The 22,209-nt window shown below is 40.0% G+C and overlaps 1 protein-coding gene across 1 annotated transcript in view; it reads right to left on the bottom strand.

The window, feature by feature from the left end:
• Positions 1-22,209, bottom strand: part of RIMS2 (regulating synaptic membrane exocytosis 2) — a gene marked incomplete at its 5' end in the record, with an annotated part of 310,377 nt that overhangs the window by 227,776 nt on the left and 60,392 nt on the right. Inside the window, one exon of the mRNA XM_081953026.1 lies at positions 7,662-7,924. Within this exon, the coding sequence (XP_081809152.1) occupies positions 7,662-7,924 (263 nt within the window). The remainder of the gene's footprint in view (positions 1-7,661; positions 7,925-22,209) is intronic.

The raw sequence follows: 22,209 nt of genomic DNA, 5'->3' as shown, positions 1-22,209 counted from the left end.
AACTTCACACACCCACAGCAACATACAAAAACTCTCAAAAATTATCCCAGCCATCACCCATGGTACCCAGGGCCATAATGGGGGGGGGGGGATCCTGTATGATTGTTTTTACTGCTCAGAACTGTAGAATTTAGCAGTCTTATGCATTTATAGAATAAAATAAGATAATGATAGTGAAGAACATACAAACCTCTGGTGACAAATGCAGGCGTGATCTAACATTTGAATACTTGGCAATAACAATTTCCTTATGCTTTGCTCACCACCGATTTTGGTCTTTTTATAAATGAACACACACGGGTGAAAAGTGCCTGGGAGGCTATGCTTCAAAGCAGAAGTGTGACAGCACATTGGGCTACATTCCAATGACGTGCTTGTGCCACAAGCGAAGTGTGGGGCATGAACAGCTAACCTCAGTCAGCTGTGGGACTAGGAAGGGGTTCAAAGAAGTCCACATGGATTTGAATTAAAGTGCCTTTTCTGGCTAAACATGTCTTGCAAATACTGTGAGCCTGTCAAAAAAATGTGGCAATTCCTCTTGCCTAAGAAAAAGAAATGTGGCTAAAAAGCGGAACAAAAACCTTGCTTTGCATTATAGAACTCATTGCCAGAATCTTTGCAGAGAGTGATAAGTTTCCTAATACTGATTGGCTTCAGGGGCTAGTGAACCCTTATCATTCTTTGTTAGGCTTCGTACAGGCATTCTTCCTGTAGCAATTTTAAACACTGTCCTTGCCAATGCAGGTCAACAAGCAATGAACATCAAAAAAAAAAGCCTCAGTAGAATCTCTCATATCTAAATAAGCTGAATATTTCTTTACACCCATGTTCCTAAATATAAGCAAACAACATCCTAAACAAAGCAATTTGGGAACACCATTTATATGCCCAGCATGCATTAGGATGCAGGGACCCACTGTCCTATTTGCAAGTTCTTTCTTGTGTCCTAAATACCAGGGATGTGCATTTTATATGTGTTTCATTTCTACTTCCTTCATGGGTTTATGCCCCCACTAAGCTTGCTATGATAAGAAACAGCTGGCTTCTTTGTTGTTGCTTTTCTCTCTCATTTAAAGGCTTTCTTTGTCTTGCAATCGGGCTTAAGAGTGTTTTGTCTTCTGGCAACTTATTTTCTTCCCTCTATGGGTAGGTTAGGGAAGGGGATAGAGGCGATGCTTGACCATTAACAAAGTGGATGTTATATAATGAGAGGAAGGATCTTGCTGAAAGGGACAGACATATAGAACAAGTAAAAGCGTGGGGTTTTTTTTCCTCCTCTTGTTTTCTTTCCTTTGCACTCAGGTCTGATCTGCATGAGTACAGATTCTCTACCATGAGTACGGACCACTGACCTCTTCTTAATAACAAGAACACACAACACCAGTGTGTGCCTGTCCCCAGTCCACCAGGAAGGACAATCTCTGACTTGTCCATGCTAAATGTTAAAAGTAGCATTTTATAATTTATGCTGGCACAAGCAGAGTGTCCAGTTCCCCGTGTCATTGAAGGTAAAGATATTTCAATGTAGTTCATAACTATATGCCGCCGCCTCCTCCTCCTCCTCTTCTGCCTCTCCACCAATTAGCACACAAGAAGTGTTGAATATGATGAGAGGTCAATGGAGGACAAATCATATAAAAGGTTAGTCAATGGAAGCAGCATCCTCAAAAGCCCACCCAATTAAAGAAAAATACTTAAGGATTACAGAAATGGGAATCTACTAATTGGGGGCTTTGGAAAGTGCAGTCCAGGCAGAACGTAAGCCATCATTCTTACTGAAGTGCAGTAAGGGGTTAACATCTGGAAGTGTATTTCTTTATCCATCTTAATGCCAATCAGTTTACATACAATAGTCTAGCAGCTTAATGTTGGAGCTGGGGGAAATCCTCATTGTCTAAAATGGAGAAGGAAGTGGCAATGAAGCTTTACCAGTATTCTCTAGGTCAGCGGTTCTCAACCTCTGGGTCGTGATCCCTTTTGGGGTCGAATGACCATTTCACAGGGGTCGCTGAGACCAGCGCAACTCTAAAGTTTAGACTCTACCTCACGTTCCTTGAAATCCCCGTGGATGGGCTCTGGAATGGCCACGCAGCGTGTCGCCGCAGCTCCACGCCGTAAAAAACATAGGTGCACGCGCACACCTCATACAATTAGCCTCGGAGACTTCGTAATGGCGGGAAAGTGTTCCTGCGAGGGAGGAAGGGGCTTAGGTCCTGCTCCGGGCTGTAATTGTGCGGGGCGTGCACGTGGCTATGTTTTCCATGCCTCTGCCAGGTACTTTTAACTATATCTAAATCCACAACCAGACCTGTCATCAAGAGCCAAGCTCAGGAGCCTGAATTGGCCCCATTCACACAATGAAAACCTGCTTGCTAAAAGTACCATAAACAATGCACAAAGGAAAAGAGCAAAAATAAAATGCAATGCAAGTAAAGAATGTAAAAAATGATACAAGTGGAATTATTATTAAAAATAAAATGTAACAGAGAAAATGATATGTATGAAAATATAAAGTTGGGTTTCCTGAAATGCCACTCCAAGAACCCATCAGAGGAAGTAAATAAGCAAGGGCAACAACGGAAAGGAGGAAAGATGAGGAGGAAAAGGAAGAAAGGGTAAAGCAGAGGGAGTAAAGGAGGGGAATCAAGTGTAGGAGAGAGGGTAAGAAGGAGGAGGAGAGAGGAGGAGGGGAGGAAAGAGAGTGGAAGAAGAAGAGAGGAAGGAGGAGGGGGGAAAGGAAGAAAGGGTAAAGCAGAGGAAGTAAAGGAGGGGAAGTAAGAGTAGGAGAGAGGGTAAGAAGGAGGAGAAGAGGAGGAGGGGAGGAAAGAGAGGAAGAAGGGAGAAAGGAGAGGAGAAAAGAAGAAGGCAGAGAAGGGAGGTAGAGAAGATAGAAGGAGCAAGGTTGTTGCAAAATAAAATGGGGTGGCAAGAAAGTGACCCAAACCGTATTCTATATATTTGTAAGAAAATGATGATTAATGATTAATGATTAATGATATAATTAATGGTAATTATAAGAGTGTATATTTTTGAATGAACTTGAAAGAGAAAATAAAAAACTTTTTAAAAAAAATAAAAATAAATAAACAATGCACGATGTTTGCCCAATAAATTAAGGTTAAGCTTACCACCACCACCAAGGTTAAGAGCACTCCTGCAAACAACCCCAAACCAGGTTGAAGATCCATCCAGGCAGGGTAAGCAAGTTTGTGAATGCAGCTGCAGGCAACTTAGTTAAGGAGGCTGTGGGAATAAAGCCACTCTGTGTCTCTGTGTATGTGCGTGTATGATTGTATAGCAGTCGAGGTTGCTTCCTCCAGGATGTGATTCTTTTCAGACCCAAAATTTAGGAGGAGACAAGATATTGGCTGCCTCTATAAAAAAGATGTGGAGACTCTAGTCTAGAAAAATGCAAAGAAGAGCAACCAAGAGGATTAGGGGACTGGAAGCTCAAACATATGAAGAACAGTTGCAGGAACTGGGTATGTCTGGTTTAATGAAAAGAAGGACTTAAGGGTGATATGATAGCAGTCTTCCAATATCAATATCTACATTACGATTCATAACAGTAGCAAAACTGCAGTTATAGAGTTGGGGGTCACCACAACATGAGGAACTGTATTAAAGGGTCGCAGCATTAGGAAGGTTGAGAATCACTGCTCTAGGTAGAAGGGCTCCGTTTCACTGAGAGAGTGAAATGGAGACTCTATGTTTCCTATATAATTATTGTTAATAAATATGAATGTTTTCTGACAATCAAAATATAGATATGATTGGGTTAAATGCACCGTAAACAGGTGCTATGACACAAAAGCATATCTTTGAAAGGCATAAGAGCAATAGCTCTTAGATTTATATACCGCTTCACAGTGCTTTAAAGTCCTCAATAAGTGGTTTACAGAGTCGGCATATTGCCCCCAACAATTGGGGTCCTCATTTTACTGACCTCGAAAGGATGGAAGGCTGAGCCATTTAGAATAGTGATGGAGAACAAATGGCACTGCAAATTTGAAAAGTAGCCAAACATCAAACATAACGGGGAGAGTGTGTTGCAAGGCAGAGTTAAAAGTGAAAGCCACAGCAGCTCAGTTTCGCCAGGATTTGGTCAGCGTCTCCCTCGTCCAAATCCTCACAGCCTCCAGGCACTGGAATAGGACTTTAGCAGGATTGCTCTTTGTTCCCTTTTAATTATACTGTTGAACATCTTGCTACACCGTGTTGCTTCAACATATGACATGATTAGAATTTATTAACATTCTAACATTTAGATAGCTTAAAGCAGAGGTGCCCAAACTTGGCAACTTTGAGACTTGTGGACTTCAACTCCCAGAATTTTCCAGCATAGCATAGCTGGCTGAAGAATTCTGGGAGTTGAAGTCCACAAGTCTTAAAGTTGCCAAGTCTGGGCACCCCTGGCTTAAAGTATTGAAAATATAGCTTCCGCAGCATTATGTGTGTTTGGCCCAGGGTCAAGTTGTACAACCAGGAATCATCCACTTGCTGCTACTGCTACTATTGTACCCCATTCTGATGGGTGACCTAACCAATGGCTTCATGTAAATGTTAAACAGGAGTGGCATGAGACTAGAGCTCTGACACACTCTGTAAAGCAGAGGCCTTGGGCTTGAACTTCTCCACCCCCAATGAATACTGACGGGAACTAGAGCAGAAGAGGAGAAGCAGCATAACATAGTATCTCCCACTTCCAGTCTTCTACGTCAGGCCACAAAGGCACTTTGAGGTCAGTGAGAAATCAAGGAGAACACAGGCACCATCCAATCCCACGCGAGGTCATTGACAAGTGCAATCACGGGGATCTCGGTACCAAAATCAGGTTTGAATTCTGACCAAAAGTAATTCATATAGGCACCACTGCTAAAAGTCACTGCATTCCAGTGTTTTTCCTGTTTCTTCTCATTTTTTTAAGAAACCTAGTTACCGCTATCATACTAAAACCATGATGGCGAACCTATAGCACGGAGCCATATCTGCCAGCATGCAAGCCACCAGCTCCAGCCAACATGTGCACAGCGTTCGGCTGATTTTTGGCCTTCCGGAGGGGGAGGGGAGGCCGTTTTCATCTTCCCCAGGCTTCAGGAAAGCCTCCAAAGCTTGGGGAGGGTGAAAAACACATACCAGAAGTTCATTTCCTGGAGCCTGGGGAGGGCGAAAACACCAGGCTCCTAGGAAATACCAAGCTCCATTTGGAGGCGAGCAGTGTGGCGCATGTAAGGGGGGAGCATGGGGGAGATTGTGCGTGCATGGGCATTTGGGGGGCGTGCTTTACATTATGGGTGCCAGCACGCAGGCACGCTATTGTGCATGCGCCCTTGCATTTTTGGCACCCAATAGCGAAAAGGTTCACATCGCTGTACTAAAACAAAAGTAAGCAATATTTTTGTATTGGATTACTTGTTTAATTTTGAGAGCAGATTGAAGAGCAGAAACAAAATGAATGCTCTATAAAGGGCAGCTGGATTCAATATGGCCAGTCACAAAATATATTTTTTCAGAAGAACTACTTATATTTTCTTGATGCAAAATAACTCTGAATTTTAAACAGTTTTCATGAGGAGTGGGGGGGGGGACTGTGCCGTTATTAATTTTCTTGACCTCTTTAACGGACATACAGATACCAGTAGATAGACAGACAGATTTAAAAGTCATGGAATATATTTAGGCCTTGAAAACATTATTTTGCAATGGTTCCAGTTCTTTGTTTCAGTAGTATCAGATAAGTGGATAAAATTTGTCAAAGATATCCAGGCAGTTTAATATGTTGCCTGCATGAATCCACTAGTTGTCTGAAGCCCTAGAGTAAGATACCAGTTTATTACACTCAGTCTTGATGTCAAATGTGTCCATTAATTTTGGGGACAATTCATTTGTCCTATATAGAATCCAGAGGGTCATTGCTGGCAGACGATGGCATATATTAAATTGTAGGAAGAGCATGTAAAGGCACTTCTAATCCTGTCTTCCTATTTGTTGGGGCAAACCGCAGAGTAGACCAAATAGGACTTAAAACAAGAGTAAAGTAATATCCGACCATTTCAATTTCCCAGGACACTTCATGATAGACTTTAAAGTGGCTGTTTTGGAAAAATTGAATTTTAACAGCACCATCTAGTGATAAATTGCTGAACTCACATACATCAAAAGGTTTCACACAAACTCAGATCTCAGTGAATACAATGGGGCTTTTTTCACACATTTTGCTTTTTTTTTACAACTGCTAATAGATAGTCCTGAGGAGAGGGAGGTACAGCCAGTACATTGTTCCGGGGCCCATGGAGCTCAAAGGGGGCCCATGAAGGGGAAAAGGAAGATTTACTTCACGGCCATGTGATTCACTTAATAACTGCAGATATTGACACAGAGTTCGAAACAGTGAACTCATGGATTTTTGGCAAAGCAGTGATCCACCGCCACACATGCCCCACCCCCCACAGCATGCAGGGCAGGGCACATGCGGGAGGGTCATGCGCTCATGGGGGGCATGTGGGGGGCATACATGCACAGGGGGTGCGCACACTGCATTTGGGGGGGGCATATTAGTCTTGTTGCAGCACATAATAATCCTCTCGGTGACCCTGCTAATAGATATGATATGTATAATCTGCATAACCAAACTATCAAGTGTTTACATAATGTATCATTTCTGACTGTGGGAGGAAAGACCCCACAATAGATCTTTATACCAGATGGAAGGTTTAAATATGAAGATATGAAAATATGAAGAGTTAGTGAGGGAACTAAACTTCATCTGTAACATTTCCATACAGCAGTTTCATCACTACATTTTACACGAGCTGCAGTTTGTGAAGCCTATCAAGAGCTCTTATGCTGTGCAATATAAAGTTACCAGATTATGAACTAGCGTGATTAGGCTTTCACTGCTAAGGAAAGGGATTAACCATACTGGCCGGTCAAAACTTGCCAAATAAGCTCCAAAACACATACTTTTCCAGTAATAACGATAGACTACATTTACTACTGTTGCAGTCAATCTACTTGGTTTCCCCCCTCACAATCTTTGGTGCCCCATATCCCTCCGTTGCAGTGAGTGTGGCATGCCGGTAAGACCAAGGCATTAGACCTGCCTGGAAAATGAAGGGAGAGATGGCAGCAGGAATGGGGCTGCAGCCATAAGGAGGTAGAAAGAGGGAGGGAAGGAGTGGTAGTGGCCAAGACGTGTCCCTAATTTACTCCCATCTTGCTCTTGAGCAGAGGTCCCAAACTTGGCAATTTTAAGACTTGTGAACTTCAACTCCCAGAATTCTCCAGCAGCAGGCGGGAGAATTCTGGGAGTTGAAGTCCACAAGTCTTAAAGTTACCAAGTTTGGGGACCCCTTCTCTTGAGCAACAAACAGCATAAAGCCTTATATTAATTGATGTGTCCTTAAGATTTCATATTACTTAAATAAAATAAACATTCATAATTTATTATGTTTTATTATTGTTGTTTTATATTTATTTGCTGAAAAGGTGAGTCTGGTCCATCATCAACTCTCAGATGTGGCCTCACGTGGTATCGAACTGATATATAAAACAGACCTGCCAACTCCTAAAGTAGTTAAATATATCCTTAAATTCTTGTTAATAGAATATATTAACAAGATAGCAACTGTTTTTTTTAATAAACTAAGTCAGTTCCTTACCTGTCTGCTGGGTCACCCACCACCTTTCCTCCAGAACCGTTTATGGACTCTTGCCTTGTAATCCCTTGGGATCTACTTCGTTCTAAGGCTGACTGTTCTTGCAGCTTTGTTTTTTTGTCCTGAGGTGCTTTTTCATTCTGCAGTCCTCTAAAACCCTCTTGATCAGACTTCTGTGGGGTGTTAGTTCCGCTATTATAAAACCAGGCTCCAGATTTTGTGAGGATTTCTTGTTGCTTTCGACATGAATTACACACCCACATTACCTACAAATAATACACAGAAAATGTTTTTGAAAGTAATCTTGACAAATTCATACTAAAATGAGATGCAATACCCTATTTCCCCGAAAATAAGACCACCCTGGATAATAAGCCTAATCGGGCTTTTGAACGCATGCGCTGAAATAAGCCCTCCCCGAAAATAATGCAACATAACAACAGCCATGAGGAGACCATACTCACCACCTCCTGTACCTCAAAAATAATAAGACCTCCCCAAAAATAAGGCCTTATTTCGGGGACAGTAAGTTATTATAGAACATTAAAAATAACATTAAATGGCAATGTTTTAAATTAATACAATTTTAACCATTGTTTTTTTAAGATTAACTACTTATTTAATCCTATTTAACAAATAAAGTCCAAGGTTCTTTTCTTAATACAAGAGCATAAACAACGTATCTTATGGAATTTAATCCTTGATAAGAAATTGTTTTAAAATTATAATCTATACATTTTATAGGCATTTATTATTTCTAAAATGAGTGATTTTGACAATACTGTCAAATCAGTTTCATTTTATTTAACTATCAAATTTTAAGAGTCAGCTGAAGTTTTCCAGCTAAGCATTCTGTTTTCTGTAGTATCTCCAGAACCCAATTTTCCAACAAAAATTGCCATTATTGCCCAATAATTAACATATTATCTTGGATCATAGAAATGAAATCCTGAAATGTTAATAAAATATACATATTTTATTAATAACATTATTTTATGCAAGAGACTGCTACATTAAATGCCCAAACCCCAACCCTGAATTCTGAAAAATATTATCAATAGGCTATTTTTATAGAAAATCATGTAAGTGCCCATAACTGTGCCACTGTTTAGTAATATTTTCTCCCAAACTAATAATAGAAAAGTATGAAATCTCCAAGTATTTTACTGGTAGTAAAATGTTGGTAGCACAATCAGAAATAGTAGAATAGTTCATCTTTGTTGATTCAGAGCTTAACAACCAATGATTATCTTTAATCTTTAGTCCTAAAACCTTTCAAGGAGTTTTAGTTATATTAATGTGCCACTGTAATTTGACATCAGAGAAATATGTTTGTTTACTCAGAAAGATGATCTTTTTATCACTTGAAAAACTAACAAAATCACAACCAAGTTCAGAAGAACATAGTCAATTTAGTATTATTGCTAGGCTAACACATCTGATTTTATAATATCAGTCCTTCCACTTTGCATATATTTCCAATGGGTTTAGACTAAAACAATCCTCCTAGAATTATAGTTTTCCTATTTTGATGTATGTAATGTGTTTATTTTTAAGACTGAAATTGTAGGTAACCTTCAGGGAAATACTTGAAAATACACAAACCTACATAACAGCCAAAGAGAGGTGGTGTATTTAGTCTGTCTGGTATTATTTTTGAGGTCGTTCCAGTTACCCTATCTCCCAGGCCTTGTGACCTCCCATCAATTGCTTCATCTCATTTCTCTACTAGAATAATAGTTACACCAAAATCTTATGATGATGGGAAGCATTTTGGATATTTTTTGTTCAAAAAAAAAAGTCTATCTAAAATGTTCAGGAGAAGAGGCATCAAAAACCTTAGAAAAGTTTATTTTAAAAAAAAACCCTTCATAGAAAAGGAAAGGGGATATTGGTTAACAGGTTCCTTTAATTGCTGAATCAAGCGTGCCTCATAAACCTCATAACATGCCAAGGCCTTTGAATAATCCTTTGGGGTGGATCATATGCAATAGAAGCAGCGGGTAGATAAAGTGGGAAGGAAGGCCAAGAGCTCTCTCATCAGGAAAAGAAAAATAGCCTCAGGCTTCATTCTCTGCAGATCAGCATCAATTTCAGCTGAGAGTAAAGTTGTAGGACCAAAATCAGTTATTACTGCTTGACAGGATCTATTTACCAAAAAAAAAAAAATAGCAAAAAAAGAAAGAAGGAAATAAACAAACAACTCTTTCAGCTGTTCTGTTCTCTACTGTACATATCATATAAATTGCACAACTATTTTCCGTATATATTGATACAACTTCTGAAAATAATTTCAATTGTTCTACAATGTCATTGCTCTGCTTGGTATTGGAGTCCCTCACAACCGCTTTAAAACAAACAGGATAAGGAAAGTATAGTTTCTGAAATTTTTTCCAACTCTTTCCCAGTAATGATCATGCAGTCATCTGTATTTTTCTCTATAAAAAAATGTTGTGCCTCTGTATATTTGTGCACATCTGTGCACAGTTGAGCTTCTGGTTTCTGGTGTGCACAAGCTGGTCTTTGCACCCGCATGCACACCAGAAACTGGAAAACCAGATGACCAGCACACATGCACACATCGGAAACTGGAAGCTTAGCTTCCCAGCACGCGCATGCACCCCGGGGAACTGCTCTTCCAGTTTCCGACGCTCCCACACGTACGTGCTGGGGAACTGCTCTTCTGGTTTCCGGTGCTCCCCACGCACGCACTCCCGTTTTGGCACTTGGTGCCAAAAAGGTTCGCCAACATTGCCATATACCATTGGCCTTTGCTTATAGGAAACCAGAACATCGCAATTGGCAACCCCATGATTCTGGGATGCTGCAACCTCATAATCATAAGCTGGATGCCGAAAGCCTGGATCGCAATGGCATGACCACAGGGATGCTGTGACAGCTGGGACTTTGAGGACTGGTTGTATCATAATTCAATGTTATCACACATTGCATGCAATAGTGCAGTACAGCCAGCTCTGCTTACAGCTCTTCAGGTAGCAGTTCATCTGGCAACTGTAGAACTGGCTGCTTACTCACTGTCGATTTTCTCTCAGAGTCTGAGCTGGCCATGAAAGCACCCTAATATCACCTGAAATTCTAACAAGAATCAGAGATCCAACAAATTTGTATCCTCTTTTGCTGACACTTTCATTTGTCAGAAGGAAGAAGGAGAAGGAGAAGGAGAAGGAGAAGGAGGAGAAGGAGAAGAAGAAGAAGAAGAAGAAGAAGAAGAAGAAGAAGAAGAAGAAGAAGAAGAAGAAGAAGAAGAAGAAGAAGAAGAAGAAGAAGAAGAAGAAGAAGAAGAAGAAGAAGAAGATCTGATAGCCCCAACCTAATCCCTACCCAAAGAGAGGAATTGGTTGAAGAAGTGAAATGAGAGCAATTTACTATATTGTTGCCTTTAATTCATTTACACTGTTTTAACTAAATGTATTGCTAGGTAAGTTAATAAAAATAGTTTGGTCATTAAACAAAACAATATAAATAAATATGGCATAAAAAGATCTTGATCCAGTATCCCACTTTTAAAATCATTACAGTTCTTAAAGGTAAAGGATCACCTCGTACATATGTGCTAGTCGGTCCTGACTCTAGGGGTCAGTGCTCATCTCCGTTCCAAAGCCGAAGACCCAGTGCTGTCCGAAGACGTCTCCATGGTCATGTGGCCGGCATGACTAAATGCCAAAGGTGCACGGAATGCTGTTACCTTCCCACCAAAGGTGGTTCCTATTTTTCTACTTGCATTTTTTATGTGCTTTCAAACTGCTGGGTTAGCAGAAGCTAGGACAAGTAACAGGAGCTCACTCCATTATGTGGCGCTAGGGATTTCAACCGCCAAACTGCCGACTTTTCTGATCGACGAGCTCAGCATCTTAGCCACTGAGCCACCTTTACAGTTCTTAAATATATACAATAAATTACTATCATATGTCTGACAAATTTGGGAGAAATAGGGTGAATTAATTACATTAATAATGACAATTAACATTAAGAATAATAATTATGCAATAACTATAATTGTATGTTGGATAAATTGTTCACAATTTTCTCAAATGACAACATTTTAGAATGTTTCAACAATTTTCCATGACATATCTATATATACCACTTAGAATTTAATTATATTATAATTTGTATTCAAATAAAATAACATTATATTTATATTATACATGTCTTAATTTTAAAAAAGTGGAAGATGGATTATTTTGAAAAATAACAACCTTTTTTTCTCTGTTCAATTATGTCTGATTCTTACAGACTACCAGGACAAGTCCCTGCAGTTTTCTTGGGAAGGTTTTTAAGAAATGGTTTACAATTCCCTCCTTCCTTGGGTTGAGAGTAAGCGATTGGTCCAAAGTTTCCCAGCTGGCTTTGTGACTGAACTCACCATCTCCGGCTTTCTAGTCTGAGCCTCTCACATAACAAACTGAGCCTCAATCTTCATTTTCACAGGTCTTTTTTTCCCCTCCTTGTGAGAAACTTCACTATTTATAGCAAAAGATGAGACACCATCTTGTGTTTCATAGTGGTATTGCTACACTCTGAAATAATAATCTAGCATGATTAAAAAATTGTCCTCTGCATGCTTACTTAGAAATAAACATTGTATAATCTGGTATTATCTAGTAATATATTTAACTGTAGATCTCTTTTTAATACCAGACACTTTAATTCCTTGCCAAAAATAAAATGTGTGAAATCTGCTTTTTATAGCGTAGAAGCAGTAACTTAAAGCTCGATCTAAAATTCCACCCCTTTTGAAAATTCTCTTGAGGAAAATACACTTGAAAAAATGTTATTTATTGATCAAGTCACAACTAACTACAAGAGCCCCTGACTCAAAAACCAGTTATTTTTGACCTTTCAAAGTTATGACAGCCACAGAGTAGGTAGTTTATGATCTGTAGAGCACTCCTAGCTGTTGTAAATTGTCACACCTCACACATCACACAGCCACATGATTGAATGTGCGACAGTTCAGCTTTGCAACCCATTGTGGCATTCTGTGACCGCATGACTGTGATTTTAGAATTTTTTTTCTGGTTTCTGGCATTTTGTTTGCAAATTTTCAGCAAAAAAAAAATGCAATCAAATGAATGGGTTCACTTAACGACTGCCATGGAAAAAAGCCATAAAATTAACTTCTGATTCATGTGAGTCATTTGACCTACAATTGTAATGATTTATAACCAGATTTCCAATCCCCGTTAGGATTGAAAGTTGAGAACTACCCACGTGGTTATTCTTCAAAGCAACTGTAGATTTAAATTTGGGAAAAGACAACTGAAGGAAACAATACAACAGTCCTCCTCTATCTGTGAAAAGTTGTCATCTAGAAGAAGATTGCAGAGCATTGGACACAAATATGGTCTTAAGTTACAAGAAAGCAGATTCTGGTTGAATGTAAAGAAAAGGAGGCTTTTATCTGGGAATGGTATTATTACTTTAATTTTAACTTTATTTCATTATTTTATATTAAAAGTCTTATTTCTTTTTATAGCATATACAAGTACACCATGTGCCATGATATATAAGGATAGTGATAATTGAGAGTATAAATATTAAAAGAAAAAGAAAAATGCCAAAATGTTCACTTCTGTACTAACTTTATAAATTTGAATAACGATTCATAAATAACAGAATTACAAAAATAAAAACAGCCTTCAGAACTCATTTTTAATCAATTACCCTATTTTTCAAATAGATATAAATATCTAGAATATTTTGGTGAAAAGTATTCACTTCCTTTTGGATTTCTGCATTTTTGCTTATCTTTGTCACTGAATGTTATAAAGAGTCTTACTGATGTTATCAGAATAATTTTTCCCCATTCAATTATGTCAATTCTGGAAGAATGCCTAGACCGGGGATGGCAAACCTATGGCACGTGTGCCACAGGTGGCACAGGAGCTCTCTCTGTGGGCACGTGAGCTGTCACCCCAGCTCAGCTCCACTGGACATGCGCGCACTGCTCCCACCACTCAGCTGATTGCTGCGTATGTGGCAGACATGCATGCGTGCGTGCGGGGGCTCCCCCCGTGGGGCATTGCTGGTCCCAGGAGGCTTCAGGCAGGCATACTAGGCCCAAAACGGGGCACAGGGGGTCACACATGCATGTGCATGCGCGAGGGGTCGCACGGGCATACACAAGGGAGCACAGATGGGGGTCACACGCACATACACAGGGGGGGCAGGGGTATTGCAGGGTGCATTGCATTATGGGTATAGGCACGCACATACGTGCTGTCACACACGCATACGTGCTTTCGACACATGAGGATAAAAAGATTAACCATCACTAGCTTAGATCAATTCTTGCAGTTTTCTTGACAAAGTTTTTCAGTAGTGCTTTGCCATTGCCATCTTTCTAGGGCTAAGAGCACATGCCTGGCCCAAGGTCACCCAGCTGGCTTCGTGCCCAAGGCAGAACTCAAGCTTATGGTCTCCCAGTTTCTAGCCTATGCCTTAACTTTGCCAGATTTTCTCTCACCAGAATCCTGCTGATTTATAAATGGAATCTGGGTATACAAATAATAGAAAAGAATGCATAAAAAACATTGATATCAGTCTGGAAAAGATTTCAAACCTGTTTAAGCAATCCACAGACAGAAACAGTATTGAATCTTTCAAAGAATGGTTGTTCTGTTAAAATTACCCCACGTGTGCAGCCTAAAATGATGCAAAAAGTCACACAAAAAATCCATAACACATCCAAGCAGCTTCTGGCATCTCCTGACTTGGCTCATGTCTTCTCCCTCAGAAAAATATTGTGTACATATTGGGATTTGAAAATAGCAAATGGAAGCCATTACTCTCTAAAAAACATTGATGCTCATCTCAATTTGCCAAAATGCACCTGGATGACACCCCAAAAAAACTTTAGACCACTGAATCAAAAGTAAAACTTTTCAGACTACAATATTGTTATGTCTGGTGAAATGTGAACACTTTGTTCCATAATAAGAAGGTCAGAGTGTTAAGCATATTAAGCATGAATAAAGTTATGATTTGGGAATGCTTTGTTGCCCATAATCAGGACAATTTGCCGTCACTGAAGGAAGCATGAATATTGCCTTGAATCAGAGAGCTCTACAAGGACAGAACAGAATGCAGAATAATAGAGTTGGAAAGGACCTTAGAGGTCTTCTAGTCCAACCCCCTGTTCAAGCAGGAAACCCTATAGCATTTCAGATAAGTGGCAGTCCAATCTCTTTTTAAAAGCCTCCAGTGATGAAGCACCCACGATTTCTGAAGACAAGCTATTCCACTTGTTAATTGTTCTCACTGTTAGGAAGCTTCTTCTTAGTTCTAGGTTGCTTCTCTCCTTGATCAGTTTCCATTCATTGTTTCTTGTCTTGCCTTCTGGTGCTTTGCAAAATAAGTTGACCCCCCCCCACTCTTCTTTGTGGCAGTCCCTCAAATATTGGAACACTGCTATCATACCATCCCTAGTCCTACTTTTCTCTAGACTAGACATACCCAATTCCTGCAACTGTTTTTCATATGTTATAGTCTAGATGTCAGTCCATCTATTTTTAAGCTGAAGCGCAAATGAATCATTCAGTAAGCCAATGTTGTCAAACATATATACAAGTCTATAAGACAATAGCTAAAGATGAAATACATTTTGTATTTTGCAGTGGTCTCATCAAAATCCACTTCTAAACCCCATAGAAATGTAGCATCAAGAACGGAAATAATCAGAAACTAAAAACTCTCAAATGATGCTAGTTAGTTCAGAAGGAATGGATCAAAATTTCTCACAATGTGAAAGACTGAACACTAATAATAGGATTTGATTACCTTCATTTGCATTTCAAAATGGTGCGATTAGTTACTGAATGTAAGTGACCTATTTCATGTTGAATTATGGTATACACTTTGAGATCTATGTGGACTCACATTCCTGCTTGAAGAGAAGGATACCTGTTAAGGATTGTATGCAATGCTTCAAGTATTTTTAGGCCAATTCTTTTTATGTAAAATAGTTTTTTGGGACATTGATCGAAGTATAAAAATTGTCACAGCTTTACTTTGGCATAGCAATGAATCAAGAAATTAAAAGATGCTTCTTCCTGGAGTGGAAAGCTATGACAAATCTAGGCAGCATACTGAAAGGCAGAGACATCACCCTGCCAACAAAAATGCATATAGTCAAGGCTATGGTTTTCCTAGTTGCAATGTATGGCTGTGAAGGTTGGACCATAAGAAAGGCTGAGTGCCAAAGAACTGAGGCCTTTGAACCAGAAGTGGTATTCTGGCGTTTCGCCCCGGTTCAGGTGAACCAGTAGCAGTGGCAGGAGACTCCACCACCTGTCCAGATGTTATCACGGACACTCTGCACATGCACAAAAGGTTCTCTGAATGCACAGAAACGGTGCGTATGAGCGAAGCAAGCACGCGCATGTAAACGGCTCCAAACTGGTAGCAAAGATAATAGGAAACAATTACTTCTTTGAACTTTGGTGCTGCAGAAGACTCTTGCGAGTCCTTTGAACTGCAAGGCGATCAAACCGGTCAGTCCTAGAGGAGATCAACCCTGGCTGCTCTTTAGAAGGCCAGATCCTGAAGAGGAAACTCAAAATACTTTGGCCACCTAATGAGAAGGAAGGACCCACTGGAGAAGAGCCTAATGCTGGGAAAGATTGAGGGCACAGTAAAAATGGGATGACAGAGAATGAGGTGGCGGGATGGAGTAACCAAAGCAGCAGACGTGAGCTTAAATGGACTCCAGAGGATGGTAGAGGACAGGAAGGCCTGGAGGAACCTTGTCCGTGGGGTCGCGATGGGTCGGACACGACTTTGCAACTAACAACAACAAAGCAATGAATCTCTTTTCAGAATGCAAATATGTAGTCATGAACTTAACAAAGGAAGATCCAAGAATGCAGTTCAAATATGTTTACTACAGATGAGAAAGGTAATCTTATAACTAGGAATCTAGCAATGCTTATGTTAGCTTCAGATTAAATATTTTTTTCATAATGACAGACTTTGGCCACCTGATTTGCAGCCTTGAACTCTGAGGACACCTGCCCAGCATTTTGATAATGGGCTTGTCTGGCATCAAATGCTTCGCTTCATTTATTTATGATTCAACCCTCACATAAATTAATAATAACAATGTTTGATTACCATTATAGCATTAGCATTTAGACTCGTGTGCTTCACTGTACTTTACAGCCCTCTTTAAGCGGTCTAAAGAGATAGCATATTGCCTCCAACAATCTTGGACCTTGGAAGGATGGAAGGTTGAGTCAACCTTGAGCCTGGTGAGATTCAAACTGCCAAATTATATTGTATTTTGTTTATGTTGTTGTTGTTTATGTTGTTGTTGTTATACGATTGTATCACAGCGGCCAGTTGATTCGCCGGATTTGGCATTGATTACTAGTCGGGCCCCACCCAGGGGCCTAGGACGTCGTAACGTATTTTCGTAATATACGTGCGGATCCAAGCAGTGCGGCCTTTTGCATTTGACTGATGGTGATTTTGTCAAGTTTTAACTGTTTTAAATGTAATCCCAGGGCTTTTGGAATAGCACCCAGTGTGCCGATGACCACTGGAATTACCACTGCTGGTTTGTGCCATAATCGTTGAATTTTAATTTTTAAGTCCTGGTATTTCGCGACTTTTTCATGTTGACCCTGCTATCACCTGGTATTGCAATGTCTATGATTGTAACCTTATTTTTCTCAACCAGTGTGATGTCTGGTGTGTTATGCGCCAGTATTTTGTCTGTTTGTATACGAAAATCCCACAGGATCTTGACCATCTGATTTTTGGTATTATTATTATTATTATTATTATTATTATTATTATTATTATTATTATTATTATTGTGAGACCTGAACCCTAGGGGTAGAAAATAGAACTGCTATTAAATTCTGGCAGGTTTGTTTGTGGTTATCCATTTAGATAGAGTTGTAATGTATGCTACAGCATATAGAATCAATCAAAATGTGTTACATTGCAAACAGAATAACAGAGTCAAAGAGATGGAAGGGATGTTGGAGGTCTTCAAGTCAAAGACCCTGCCCAAGACAGGAGCCCTTATACCATCCCAGAAATTGGTTATCCAATCATTTATTGAAAACCTCCAGCCATAGAAAATCCACAGCTCCGAAAGACAAGTTATTCCACTGATTAGTCATTCTCATTGTCAGGAAGTTCTTCCTTATTTCCGGGTTAGATCTCCCTCTAATGAGGCTCCACCAATTGTGTCTTGCCGGGCTCTCAGGTGTTATGGAGAATAAATAGATCCCCTTCTTCCTAGTGACAGTAGCTTAAGTATTGGAAAGCAGTCCTCATGACTCCCCTAAGCCTTCTCTTTTGGGGCTAAGCATACCTAGTTCCTTGAACCCCCCCTTACCATTTTTGTTATTCTTCTCTGCACTCTTTCTAGAGCCTCAGCATCTTTTCTGTATCATAAGAATAAAGGGAACAGAACATTATCCTTAAAAGGTAGCAGGGGTGGGTTCCGGCAGGCACTACTCCTGTTTCGCTCATGTGTGTGCCGTGCATGCGCATGCACAGTGCAATCAAAATTGCTCTGTGTATGCGCAGAACTGAAAAATAAGAGAACCGGTTCGAGAGGGTGGAAGTCCTGGGTTGCTGCCAGTTCCAGCGACCCAGCCTGCCAAACCACTACCGGTTTGGCTGAATCGGTCCAAACCAGTAAGAACCCACCACTGAGAGGTAGGATACTGGGAACCATAAGTTCAGCTATCTATACATTGGACTCTTGGCCCTCCTTGTCCTTTTGAAGAAATGTCATGCAATCAGGTTCTGACAACAGTGACAACTTTTCTCTGAAAGAGGTGCTAGTTTATTCGTTTTTTATTTGATTTGCTTGTCATTCCTTTCTCCTAGTTCCACTGGCTCTAAAGAAGGTGGTTGCCTGCTCTAGTGGTGGGTTCTGGATCCCAGTGCAACCGGTATGGTGCAATGTGGCTGGGCACCCACTATATGAACATGTGCAGCACGCACACGTACGTACAGTGTGTGCATGCGTACTTACTGCCTGCAATGCTCCGTGACGCTCCAGCTGCTTGGCAGAGCGTCACGCAGGCACCGTACACTCCGTGCATACGCGTGGAAGCCCCAAACAGCTCAAATACAGGTAAGGAGCCCAAGCAGGCAGGTGGGCCCTCCAGAGACTGTACCGGAACAGTACCTGGTGCACCCAGCAGGCACCGGTACACTCGTACCGGGGCGTACCAGTCGTAATCCTGCACTGGCCAGCTCCCCTTATAGAATTGACCATGTTGAATAATTTTTGTCTTGTTTCTAACCTTCCCTTTCTAGCTTTCGTTCAAGGAACAAAAACTTTGCACAATTTATTCTTATATGCCAGGTGAGACCTTTCTTTAATTGAAGGATCCACTCAAGGTCTCTCACCTCCCGACTGGATTACTGCAATGTGCTCTATGAGGAACTACCGTTGAAGAGCATGTAGAAGATGCTGATGGTGTGTGGACACTGAGGGAGGGAGAAATGAGGCAGCTATGAACATATCACATGTAGTATGTTATAGCCTTGCACGTGAATTGCCTTGTCAGTATGCTTTTAAGTGCAATTCAAAATTGTATGTCTTCTTCATTCAGCATTGTCATAACCTTGAAAGGTTGCTGAATGAAACCTTTCAATACAAATAAATCAATAAAATAGATAAGCAAAAGTAGTATTCCACAGAATTACACTTATTTGAGATTATAAATCTGTTCCTTGCCAATAAAATAGTGTTGACTGAAGAATGCCATTTGACCTGAACTGCTTCTTATTCTCCTTCTTATCAACTGTTATTTTTAGAAAGATATATAGCAGAAACAGTGTTTATTATAAAGTATAACCAGGGACCAATGCCACTAATTTTAACTACCAAAATATAGATTCAGTACTTTTAATTTTATACATTTATATCATTCCTTGTAGTTATTTCAATGATCAATAACTTCCTATTTCTTTCTAAGCATCATATTTCAAGGGTATTGATAGTGTAGTTACCAAAGAAAGCATAGAATAGTAAAAGTGGATGAAAGAAGATATTTTTACCCTAGAACAAAGAGAATTAAGAGTCCTGCCAAAAAGAGTCAACTTATCTTATGTTGCTCCACAAACACTAGAATTAGATCCTGAACCACAAAACTGAATTAAATGCAATAAATAATAATGATACTACTACTACCTACTAAATATAATTTTAACTGAAAACACCACACAGATGTAGACTACCGTATATAAAAGTAGAGACATTTCTCTCAAACTCCAAGGGAAGGGGGGGTGAAAGTTATATAAAATTTTGTGTAAGGGGACATGATGTAATGTAACATCTGTGTCTCTGCTCTTGACAGCTCAAGGGAAGGTGGAGTATGTAGTACATTCTGAAAGATTAATTATATGATCAGTTCGTTAGAAGACAACACTCAGGAGACAGTACTTTCTTATTTTCAGAAGTACTTAAACAGAGACGATCAGCTCTGTAATTTCATACATCTTGCAGGTTCTGCATTAAAAACAAAATGGGGACTACCTTCATGATTCCTTCCAAATTTGACCATGTGATTGTGCTTACATGGCCTGAGGTATGGAATTCTTTCTAGTCCAATTCCTTTGGGAATTAATTGCAGGGATTTAAATAAAATAGCTTCAGAATCAGTATCTGGATCAGTGGTAGGTTGCTAACCGGTTTACTACCAGTGCGCTCGCACGCACACGCAATGCAAAAGTGTCTGGGCAGGTGGGTGGAGCATCCCGCTACCGCCACTACCGGTTCGGCCGAATCAGGCTGAACCTGGAGCAACCCTCCTCTGATCGGGATCTATGTGGAGTACTAGAATCAATCTTTCACAGTATGATGGCGCTATAAACTATTTTTTCCTCTTTTGCTATATTTACTCCTTGCTTTATAATCAGTGATTGCTTTGTTAATCTCAAAAAACCCATTGATTTTATATGACACCAATGACAATTGTAAGGTAAATGAGGTAACACATAAAAGTATAGGTTCTGTTTGTGCTACATTAGACAAATGAACCTATTTTTTCTTAGCATATAGTCACCCAAAAAGCTATTGATAAGATCTGGATTGATGAATGTGTCTACTTTGAACCTCTTCCTTCCTCCCCCATTCAGTTCAGGACTATAGAGTCTCTTATTTTGGCCTTTTCTCTGGAATGTTCTGAGTCCTCCCTAGGAAACCCCGTGCTCTCGCCAACATTCTCTCCATCCTCCTCCAAGTACACATTCCCTCACATTCGTGATCGTTCTTCATTTTTAGGTGAAACAAACCAAGATGGACAATAATTGAAGATACACGTGATCACATGAAACTGTCCAAAAATGTGTCTATGTGCTTTGGTGTCAGTTGGTGGAATTCATTCTATTCTACTTGTCAAAAGAACTCTAGCTATATTGATTAGGAAATTATCTCTGCTAATGTATGACTGAACTAACTGTGGAATTCATCATAAGCACAAATTTATTATATTATATTTATTACATTTAATCCAGCAAGGAAATTCAGTGTGATCAATTCCCTTGCTGGATTAAAATATAATAATCCTATCGCTTTCCAAAGTGGCTGGATGGCATTATGAAGAAGTAATTATAACCACTGATACATTCAAATGAATTCAGCATAAATCTTCAGTAGCCAGTATGCACAGAGACAACTCTTGTGATAATTACTTTGGAATTAAATCACTGTTATACTGAGTTTTAAACTTTATGCTTTTTTTAAAAAAAATAGCACATCATAGACTCCCATTCTTATCTCCATGCTTACGAACCCAACCATGTCTTAAGGGTCTTCTGAAACACCAGCAGGATTGGTACCAATCTAATCTTGGAAGGAATAGTGTCGTAAGCAACAATAGTCCAAAAGTGCAGTAAGAAGCAACAACAGTCCAAAAGGCCCAACAGTCCTGCAAGATGGCGTTATTTAATTGATGGGACGTGCATTATGTACTTCTTGCTAGCTTAATAAGACATGTAGGGGGGGAAAGGGGGGGTCCTGCAAATAACCTGGTGAAATTCAGCAGGTTCTGACAGGTTCTGGAGAACTGGTCGGAAACTTTGAGTAGTTCGGAGAACCAACAAATACCACCTCTGGCTGGCCCCAGAGTGGGGTGGGAATGGAGATTTTGCAATATCCTTCCCCCAGGAGTGGGAAGGAAATGGAGATTTTGCAGTATCCTTCCCCTGGAGTGGGATGGGAATGGAGATTTTGCAGTATCCTTCCTCTGCCATGCCCACCATGCCACACCCCACAGAACCAGTAATAAAAAACATTTTGAATTTCACCACTGGGTTGGACTAGAAGACCTCCAACGTCCCTTCCAACTCTCTTATTCTATTCTATTCTACTTAGGTGCAAGCTCCAAGTTAAGCTAAAGAAAAAAGCTGACCAGTTTCCATGATATGAACTTGAAACGAAGCAAGATAGAAAAAGTTATTAATACTTTGACCTTGGACGTTTGAGAAGGCTCCCAACAATACTGCGGACAGCCAAGAAAACAAACCAGTGAATCATTGAAAAAACAACTCAGAG

This window comes from Natrix helvetica (assembly GCF_964273705.1).
Source record: "Natrix helvetica genome assembly, chromosome: 4".
Taxonomy (NCBI): Eukaryota; Metazoa; Chordata; class Lepidosauria; order Squamata; family Natricidae; genus Natrix; species Natrix helvetica.
Note: the sequence above shows the minus strand (reverse complement) of the source record. Positions and strands in the feature narration are given on the sequence as shown.